Source organism: Cebidichthys violaceus, unplaced genomic scaffold (genome assembly GCF_023349555.1).
Source record: "Cebidichthys violaceus isolate CVI_PGR_0920_01 unplaced genomic scaffold, fCebVio1.0.p SCAF_8, whole genome shotgun sequence".
Taxonomy (NCBI): domain Eukaryota; kingdom Metazoa; phylum Chordata; class Actinopteri; order Perciformes; family Stichaeidae; genus Cebidichthys; species Cebidichthys violaceus.
In genome coordinates this window covers 13,953,305-13,964,136 of record NW_027176964.1, presented here as the reverse complement: position 1 = coordinate 13,964,136, position 10,832 = coordinate 13,953,305, and the positions used below count along the sequence as shown (strand labels likewise).

Sequence of the window (10,832 nt, the reverse complement as noted above, 5' to 3'; positions counted from 1 at the left end):
CACAGCATTACCCCTCAGTCTGGTTTGTTTGTAAGGAAAGGCGCAACCCATTTTTCCTCCCTCTCCTCTTCTCAGTCTTGTCATCCTCTTGTTATCTCAGCACAAAATGCTGAGGATTAGTCCAGGCCACAGGGGCTGAGCCAAATGCGGCTGAACCACAGGCACAGCAGACAATCACTTAATAAATGTTTAATTAAACCGCTGCAGTGTTGTGTCTGAATGTAGATGACTCACAAGTTTGGTGGAAAATGGAAATGCTTTTAAAACGTCTCCACGGGAGATTCATGTTCAACTTTTCACCCAGTCCTCTGGTTATTATCAGGGACTGACATGTTGTACTTATTTTTCCCTCAACAGCTCTGGCAAGGTCTGATTTTATAGCTCAACACTCTGGCACAGAGACAGGAGACTTTTGTTTGGAGGAAATTTGTTTCCACTGAATTAATAATTTACCTCATGTCACTGTGGCCTTTTTCACTCGTCAAGTTACAACAGTTTCCGCTGACAGAGCAACAACTGCTCTGTTGGTGTGGTTGCTTCTGTTGTCCTCTGGCACACCTGTCAAACGTTCATGACAGCGCTTTGGTAAAAGTGGAAGAATGTAAGCAGGTGTCTAAAATCCAACCAACTCTACAAAACTAAGGTTCAGCAGCAGTCTCTAGCAGACTTTACCATGGTCAGATATACCAATTCATGTGGAAGATTCTTTTACAGTTTACTGCTTATATGGCGCTATCGCTAGCAGCCTAGCTTAGCGTAACACAAAGACTTGTAGTGGAGTAAAAATAAACAGAAATGGAATTACAAGTCCCTTAAAAATTGTCCTTGGTATACTATATATACTTGGTTATGATTGCACTACTGCATCACTACAATAGTTAGTTCATTAGTTAGAGGGATATGCTATTTGTTATGTACATACAAGTGCCCATCCGTATCGTGCTGCTTTATTTCCTAGCAACACACTGTTATAACCACTAGGAGGCAGCAAAGCAGACATGCTGCACAGACGCGCTGCATGGTGACGGTGACATTTATCAGAGGTTCGTTTTAGTAGACAGATAGAGATACTGTCAAAAAGACACAATAAAATGACCTTAAAGCTACTTGAGGGCAAAATAAATAAAAAAAACATGATTATAAATGACACTTGTGTTTTAAGATGAACCTTTACACACATTATCAGAATGAGAAAGGGTGCAAAAAGAACACGTGGTAATTAGATTTTAAATTTATGCTTCCTTTCAGTGGCAGGAGAGTCAAATCTGTCACATTGAGTCAAGATGATTCACCCTGGTAAGCCGTCTGGGGAGCAGGGAAGGAACATGGGACAGCAGCTTATCCGCCGTTTCTGTAGCCGGAGGCAATCTGATGTGCGAGTACATCCTCTGTACAGAGTTGTAGTCTGAAATGCTCCGCTTGTGTGAAAGTGCCGCCTGAGTTACACTTTATTCAAGTCACAGCGACCTGTTCTAGAAAGTGACTATTGGATTACCACAAAATTTTGAATGGTTCATTAAAAGCTAATCAAGAGGTTATTTACAGGAGCGTGAAAATGAAAACTGTGAAAGTCAAATAATTATTCAGATGACTTTTTATCATTTCATTTCTATTTTTCACGAGGCAGCAGAACAAAGAGAACTGACTGTTGTAGACGTTTTTACACAGCAGAGATTACAGCTGAAAAATGTCTCTAAAAGAGACAAAACTTACAATGATGTAACTATCCGTGCTGCCATGCCGGTAAATTTCCATGAGAGTTGTAGTTTTTTCTTTTGGGACAGGACTGAGGATGTTTATGTTTATTATGTAATCATTGAGCATTATTTATAGTAGCTGTTCAACATCTAAGTTGGTGAAACATGCAGTAATGTACAAACATCATTATTCCTATTTTGACAGTTCTTATCCTCTTCTCTAACATCCTGAAACATGTTGGTTATTTGGCATAACATCCACTAATGAGATCATTTGTTTGAGTAAAAGATGAAAAACTCCCATCTACAGATTTCCTGTTCCCTCCCTCTCTTTCCATATTTTGTCTCCATCAGCTGGGAACCTCCACCGCTGTCTTTGTGGGCGCGTCTGTCAGCGCAGGAGGAGGGTTTCAGGCATCATCACTCAGGCGTCCTCTTACTGGACTCACTGGACTAAAGCCTGGGAACCAGACCAATGGTGACCGTTCTCATCAAGCAAATGGACCCAGGTACTCTGAAACTGAAATCAGAGCCCAGCTTCTCAGCTTGGTGTCCAGTATTTTTAGATATTAGCTCGGAGAGAAAAAGTACTGAAGCGTACTGAAAAAGAAATTCTTAAATGAGGTCACTTTTTTTCTCTTCAAGGTATGACTTTTTGACCAGCATTTTTACACTTTTTATCGTGTTGATTATACAATAATAACAAAAAAAAAATACATTGCAATTGAGTCATGGTATGTCATTTGAATTGTTTTCTCACCTTTTCATCAGATAAGGGTTTACGATGTCTCTGGTCTCTGCAGGTCGTTTTTCATTAGATCTTATCTAGAGTTTGATCTCTGATGTTTTTATTGAATATTTGTCTGAATCTTCAAAAAATATTGACAAAACAGAAGTACGCTGTGAAGATGTTGCCCGTGCAAAAACATCAGTTTTTATAATGCGCTGGAAGTAGTTTGTAGCCGTGCTGTAGGGATGCTTGGTAGGTTAGCTCCCCCACTTTACTCCCCATTGAAATATCTCAACAACTGTTGGACAGATTGCCGGGAATTTTGATTCACACATTCGTGTACTCCTTCAGGATAAATTGTTAAAACTTTGATGATGATCCGATTTTTTCTCTTGCACCTTAATCAGATTTTGTTCTTTAGCATCTGCAAAAACCAGGGATATTCCCGCCAGCCTCAGGTAAACCTACTGTGCAGAATCACTAGCGTGACTGTCGACTCTAATGCTGTGTCCCAAATCCATACTAGAGTCAAAATCCAAGCAGGTGTTGCGAATGCCTTGTGTTCACACTGAATGCGTGACGTGACTACATTATGTGTAAAACAACAAAACAACAACAACAAAGACTTTTTGAGTGTGCTCTTTAATGGGGCAGCTTTGTGAATGTGACGCCCAGAAAACAAAATAAATCCTTTTAAATCTTGGAAAAACATTTTTATTTCAATTTGTGTGGTTTGTTAGTAACACGGTACACAAAGAAAATGAGTATGTAGTATGTATGTTATAATGGGATGTCACAATATCAGATTTGCAGTGTTTTTTATTGTGCGTTTTGTCTTTTTTTTTTTGGCAAATGTGTATAACATAATTTAAGTGCTGCTGGATTATCAACATGAGGATTTAATTATCACGGTTATCATCAACAATAGTATATTTTGACACCAGTAATTGTCAGTTAGTATCTCGTATGAAACTGGGACACATCATTGTTTCCATTTGGAAGTTGGAGGTAGACCCTGCAGTGTGCACATCCGCTGCTAAATGGAGAGTTAAGAAAAGCATTATCTTGTGTTACGTTCCCCAGCTTTCCCGAGGCTGATAGCTCTTTATCACATGCAAAAAGATGACGGTGTATTATCCGCAGCCTCTTAATCACCCAGAGGTAATTTCAGATGCATGTTCTGCAGATGACCTTGACTTCCTCTCTCTGAGCGGGATGCGCTCACTGAGAATTTAATCTGTGATGTGGCACTCTCAGAGTCTGAGGATTACTTTTCTCATGCTCCGTTTGAAAAGCTTTAACAGAGAAGAGTGAGATTTGGTGATAACCCCGATGGAGCTATTGATTTGCTTAGAGGACCTGCTTCACACCTGGCAAGATTCAAGAGAAAATAGCAGAGAAATGTAATCAATGTGCTGACGGCTAATCAAAAGAAGTGTTGCGCACCAGCTGCCTGTGCTTACCTGCTCAGAGGGGTTGAGTGTATGCTCCTCTTTCCACCAGCAAATGTTTGTACCTCGGTGGATTCATGCTTGTTTGTGTTGCAGTAATTACAGATGGTGTATATCAAATATATTCTGTGAGGAAGAAGAAAAAATAAATAAAAAAACATTCCATTTGCTCAAGGTGTCATGTCATCTGGCGGAATGGCAGGCTGCAGCTGAACTCAATTACAGCCTCCCCGTAAAGGCAGGCCAAACACAAAGGCAGCATCGGAACAACTTGCCTGTGTTTGCATCACTTTTTTTCTGATGATTTCAACAGTTTCTGTGCAAATATACAGAAAATCGTCTTCATAAAAGCAAAACATTTCTTAACAGCCTTGTATCAGAGAAGGTTAAATTGAAATATGTTGTCTGGGTGGTTTTGTGGCCAGGCCTTGTGCTCCTTTCCGTGGTGTATTTAAATGAGCTTATACCATCTATTCAAGCCTTTCTTTGTGATGAATTCTATCTTGTTAAACAAAAAACAACTCCTTTCACAAACCTCTCTGCATTCATACAATTTGGATTGTTGGACCATGGACTGTAAACAGAGCAGGGTCTACCGCTGTAACACTTCTTAAACGCTGTTGAAAAAGTTGATCTTTTTTTTTTCATACAGTTTAAAGTAAAGAGCGACAAGAGGACGACATGAAACAAAAGTCCCTGACTTCACGAGAGAGTTTAGGAAGCCTGGCAGTCTTCTGTAAGTTGACTACATTTAGTAGGTGTTGTTATTTACTAGTCATCATTTTAAAGGTTTTAGGCTTTTAAGACTGACCATAACAGTGGGTGCACTAATGAAGCCCTTCTTTTCCCCCATAAAAGGTCAACATCTTTGCTTCCTGTGTGGCGTTATTTTTGTACAGCCCAAAATCACAAATTACAAATTTGTGATTTTGGACCCACTGAAACCTGCGAGGCGAGAAAGCACAGAGACTCTGGTGAAGAAGCAAAGTCAGTAATGTGCGTTAATGGCATCGGTAATATAAAATAGTAATGTGAGTAATAATTCACTATAATTCAATAAAATGAGATGCAATTGGAAAATTAGATTAACCTAATTTGGCTCACTTGTTAATATTTCGGGATATTTCAGAAAAGTGTCCCAATTCGAACCCTAAATGCAACTCTTTGAGGCAAATAATATCAACGAGTAGTGCAGTTTCTATCAGGATCCCTGAACGGTGTGCAAGACGTCAATTTTGTTCACTGCAACACTTTTAGCATTCAATTTTTGCATTCAATTCAGCACTTGGCGAAAACATATATTATGTCTGCAGGCCCGAGTTTATCTTTCTAAACTGTCTCCCCACCAGATAACATAAATATTCTCAGATAAAAAATGCAACCGACATTCTACAAGCGCAGTAGCCTGAATGCAACAGTTTTATTTCTCATTTTATCAGCATGACTGAAAGAAAAGGTAGATATTTACCCAGTTTATGCCTCACATGTATGAGGTAACCACCGGTTCCTCTAAAAGATAATTTGCCGTCGCCATTCCGACAAAGAGCCCTGCTTCCTCATTTTGAAAACCACTGCAACAGAAAATGTGTATTGCCCAAAAAAAACAACCCACATCTGCAGCACATGGAGGGAGTGATCACATCATAGACTTACATTATGTTGTATTTGCAGGAATTTATCACAAATTGGTCACTTTACCTAAGTAATATTTTCCCACACACTATGCAATTGTTTTCCACATAATAGCTTGGTTTCACGAGACAATATCAAAAAAGTACCATTGTTTAATAAAACAGGTGGGCGTTCAACTTCCTCAGTCTCCGCAGGAAGTGAAAGCGTTGCCGGGCCAATGTGCGCTCCCAGGAACTTGGTACTGCTGACTCAGTACTGGTGCCGTTGATTGATTATCTGCGGGAGGTGCTCACTGCGACTGCTTCTGAAGTCAAGGAGAGCCTCAGGAGAGGTTATTGTCCCCACACCACATAGATAGATTCTCAAACTCCTCTCTATAGTGTGTTTCATCATTACGAATCCAGTTGCAGGGAGGTGTGTTCAAGCCCAGTGCCCAGTGTGCTCCGCTTCCCTATATATATACGTATATATACATATGTATATATATATATGTATATATATATATATATATATACATATATATACATACATACATATGTATACATACATATGTATATATATATATATATATATATATATGTATATATATATATATATATATATATACGTATATATATATACATATACATATATATATGTATATATATATACGTATATATATATATATATACGTATATATATATATATATATATATATATGTATATATATATATATATATATATATATATATATATATATATATATATATATATATATATATATATATATATATATGTCGTGGTGTGATTGTAATAAACGCTGAGGTAAAAACTATGAACAGCATTCTAATGCGAGTCTTCTTGTTTTCCAAGTGGGTTAGGGTCAGGCGCAGGGCAGAGGATAGTTTATCCTCAATGGACCTGTTGGTCTGGTATGCAAATTGTTGGGGGCCTAAGGTTGGGTTAGGATGGATCTGGTGCACTGCATGACCAGCCTCTCAAAGCACTTCATTATAGCGAATGTCAGTGCAGTGGGGCGGTGGTGGTGGACGATGGTGGACTTGAGGCACCTGGGAACAGCCGCCTGGCTCAGAGAGATGTTGAAGATATCCGTGGGGACATCTCTCAGCTGCGACACGACTCTCTTCACGCTGGTTGGGGTGACACACAGAGCATGCTCTTGGAGCTGTGGCGAGGCTTTTAGGGCCGTTTGAGGCTTCAAAGCGTGCATCGAAGTCATTAAGCTGGTCAGGGAGGGAGGGGTCACTGTCGCACACCTGTGGTGGGGGCTTTGTAGTCTGTAACGGCTTGGATTCCATGCCACACTGTGTCCCTGTGTCCATCTGCGAAGTGGCCGTTGATCTTCAGGATGGACAGTCATGCAATAGATATCGTGTGTATGGATTAGACCAACGAATACAATTACAGTAACGACAATTAGGATGACAGAATTATACATAGAATGTAAGCATAGATGAAGAATCAGTGTCAAGCAGCTCCTTGGTGTCTCCTAACTTGTCTTGTTGTCTTGCATTATGATGTTTATCTTTTGGGAAACTAGATTAAAAGTTGTAGAGAGTGCACTCGAGGTGAAGCACTGAGGTTTTGTTTAAAAACTTAAAATCTCCACCACTGATCTAGACAAGTGAAGGACAGAGTAGAAGAGAATGGAGACCATTTGATACTGTTGGTGTATATGTGAATCTTGCAAATATGTTATTATTATTATTCAGTGGGTTTTATTTCCCCCCTTATGTTAATATGCATTCTATGTATTCTATTTACATCTTAGTTTTATCTCACTAGAATTTGTATGTCATTTTGTCACGTGTGTTTTATTTACCTTTATTGTATGGTGCTATACAAATACAGATCATTATTATTTATTATTATTATTATAAACATGTTTGGATACTTTTTTTTTCTTCCAAACAATAGTATCTGTTGTTTATTCAACACAATGAAAAACACATTTTACAATCATTCTAGAAAGATTTCGCGTTGAAACGTGCCGCTTGTCATGTTGTAAAAGCAGAAGTCAGGAAATCATCGGCGGTCACGTGACGCCAGAGGGGGCGGGGCTCTGCGTCTGTGCCGGCCAGTAGCAGCGCAGCGTCGGTCCAGGTCTCACCAAGCTCCATGGGGGAAAAAAACCCGACAGAGGAGACGAATAACGGTACACTCCAATATTTATGGAGCCGATCCCCGCGTGCAACTGCACCGCATCTGCGTGTCCTCCTGTACGAGAATAGATGTGTTCGGAAACGGATGCGGTGAACGGCATTTTGGGGCTGACGAAAACAAGCGGTCCACCATTGTCTGCGTAGAAATAAGAATGGCCTGGATGTGCAAGGTAAGAGGGGGGGTTCTCTCTCATATACATTACAACCAGCAAAGGGGAAAAAAAAAAGGTGGAAAAATGGCACAAGAATGTCCTGGCTCTCGTGGCTTCAGTGTGCGCTTCAGCAGATGTGAAATGTGAGCTGGTTGTGGTGATGCTCCGTGGAGGCAATTAACCCTCCTCTGCTTTCTGTCTGGTCGCCTGGTTTTGGGGGACTCTGAATTTGGGATTTAAGCTCGTGCACATGAAGGAAAGCCGGGCCTTCGTGTTTTTTTGGGGGGTTTTTTTGCATTTGGTTCATGTTTGAGTGTCATTGCTCTTAAAAGAAAAAGAAAAAAAGCAGGCCATGCAGCCATGCTGTGTTCACAACATGCCTCATGACATGTTCAGGTGTTCACATTATGTGAGGAGTTTACAACATCAGGCACAGCTGCTGAGCAGATGAGGATAAAGTTGACAAAAGTTCCTCAGTGACTCTCTCTGTCCTCTTTGTTTCATCCTTGTCATGTTTAGTGTAGTTCAGTTAATAGCAGTAATTTACAGATGTTGACATTAACACTATAAGTGTAGTTGGCCATATATGACACAAAACACACAGGGCTGCAACTAGTAATTGTCATTATCGATTAATCTGCTGATTTCTCAAAAACGTGAAATATGTATTATCGATATATTATTGAATAGCTAGTTTTATCGAACAATCTTCCAAAATCCCCAAATATTCTGTTGACAAAGAGTCTCACATTTGAGAAATGAAAATCAACAAATGTGTGGTATTTGTGATTAAAAATGACTCTCAGGTTTAATCGATATTCAAATTTTTTTGCTTACAAATTCTGCTACATTAGTTGACTAATAGTTACTTCTGTTATACATTCATAGGCTCATTTTTTAATTTGTCATTGAAGCATTTTGTCTATAAAATGTCAGAAAAGAGTGGAAGTCCAAGGTGACTTCTTCAAATTGGTTTTTGAGTCCAACCAATAGTGCAAAACACAAAGATATTCAGTTTTACAATAATAGATAACAGCAAATCCTTACATTGGAGAAGCTGGAACCAACTATATTTGACTTTTTGGCTTAAAAAGTGACTTAAATAACTAATCGTTTATCAAAATCGTCGCTGTCGGTTGACTTGTACAACTTGTTTTGGACATAATTGGAATGCTGTCATGATCCTTCCTTGTTGCAATGTTTGTTAATGCAGTAGCTGACAGGAAGTACACTTGGACCAAAGCCGGACGACAATGAAAAGGTCTAATTGATAAAGTATTATTTTGATTATGTTGATAAAAAAGGGTTTTGTAAGAAAAGCTGTTTCATGTTCTTTAATATGAGGCATTTAATTGGTACAGTGGCTGCAACTCATTATTTTCTACAGTTTTTTAGTCTATGAAATGTAGAAGAAATAGTGAAAAATGGCGACAGGTTAAATAAAGTCAACGTCATTTTATGCCCGAACAACAGTCTAAAACCCAGAGATGTTACTTTCTCTTGAGCAAAAGAAAAATAGCAAAACCTTACAAATGAGAAGCTGGAAGAGCGGAACATTTTGTAATTTTTCCTTGGAAAATGACTAAAGAGATGAAGCAATTATTTAAATAGTTTCAGCTTTAATGTAATTAACATTGAAACTCAGGAATTGTGTGGAAATATCATGATATGCAAAATGTATACAAAATCAAATCAAATACACATTTGAGGAATTGTAATCTGTTCCAGTTGAGCATTAACAAACTCTTTTTATGTATAAATAACTTTAGCAGGTTGGAATCAAACTTTTGGACAGAAAAATTGGATCACTGATGAAACTCAGTTAAAGCTAATATGGAATTATACCCCAATCTCTAATCTGTTACACAGTGACACCCGACGTTCTGGTTCTCAGTGTGCTGGTGAGGTTGTTACGGTTTTAATATAGTAAAAGATGAATTCATCGTCAGTGTATTTAAGGATCATCAGGGTCATTCCTCTCCATTCAGAAGAGTCCACATGTTTATTTGTCTCAGACAGCTCCTCACAGCTGACATACAGTCTCTGTTTGGTTTCGTCAGGCTTTATGTTATATCTATAATTTTTTTTTTTTGTTGACCAAAGTTACCAGTTTTAACGGCGATCAGAGTTCTCATTAATTTAAAGCACTTTTTTTTTTCCTGTCAATCCTCCAACACCCACAGGAAAAAAAACGAGTCTGTCAGCAACTTGTCACTTCACAAATGTTTTTGTCATCCAAGACGGGAGATAATTTCACACTAGATTTGACACTGTAATGTTATATTATATCGCAAAAAAAAAAAACGTTACAAGGAAATGGAACATGTAATTACAGGGCACAAATTGCAGAGTGATTGAAGGAAAAGTGGACCGAAGTAAATGAGCTGTAACTTTTAATTAAATGACACCAGTTTTCTTGTTTCTTGTTACATTCGTCAGATGGGGCTGATGGTTATTGGATACTTAAGTGAATCGTGTACAACACATAGTCTAGACTGAAATACCCAAAAGACAAATAGCCATTAGTCCACTGACCCAAAGTGCTGCTGTCAAACTATAGATAACCTGTCATCGTCTATTAGTACGTGAATGAGTCTGCATCTTCAAATAAATATGTAAATCTGACACATTTTGTGCGGTTTAATCTTTTTTTTTTTTTTACTAGTAACTATCTTGTCAGGTGAATGCAGCGGACTAAAAAGTACAATGTTTCCTTCTGAAATATAGCAGTAATAAAAACACTCACGTAAAGTACACATTTTACTTAAGTAAAGTACTTGAGTAAAAGTACTTAGTTACTTTTCACCACTGTGTTCAGGTGCATGAGAGGATCCTGTCCCAGAGTGCTTGATGACACAGTTTGACTCGCAGTTTGCTACTTTGTTTCATGTTTACTATCGGTAGGCGAGGCCTGCAGACAGTGCTCCGCCATCAGACAGTGCTCCGCCATCAGAGTGCCCTCTTTGTTAGCCAGTGTGTTAATTGGAGTGAGTTCATCCGTGAAGAGC

At 38.8% G+C, this 10,832-nt stretch overlaps 1 protein-coding gene across 1 annotated transcript in view; it reads left to right on the top strand.

The window, feature by feature from the left end:
- Positions 1–7,751: 7,751 nt before the first annotated feature.
- st6galnac3 (ST6 (alpha-N-acetyl-neuraminyl-2,3-beta-galactosyl-1,3)-N-acetylgalactosaminide alpha-2,6-sialyltransferase 3) overlaps positions 7,752–10,832 on the top strand; it is a 67,027-nt gene continuing 63,946 nt past the window's right edge. Inside the window, exon 1 of the mRNA XM_068701810.1 lies at positions 7,752–7,842. Coding sequence (XP_068557911.1) covers positions 7,825–7,842 — 18 coding nt within the window. The 5' untranslated portion in view covers positions 7,752–7,824. The remainder of the gene's footprint in view (positions 7,843–10,832) is intronic.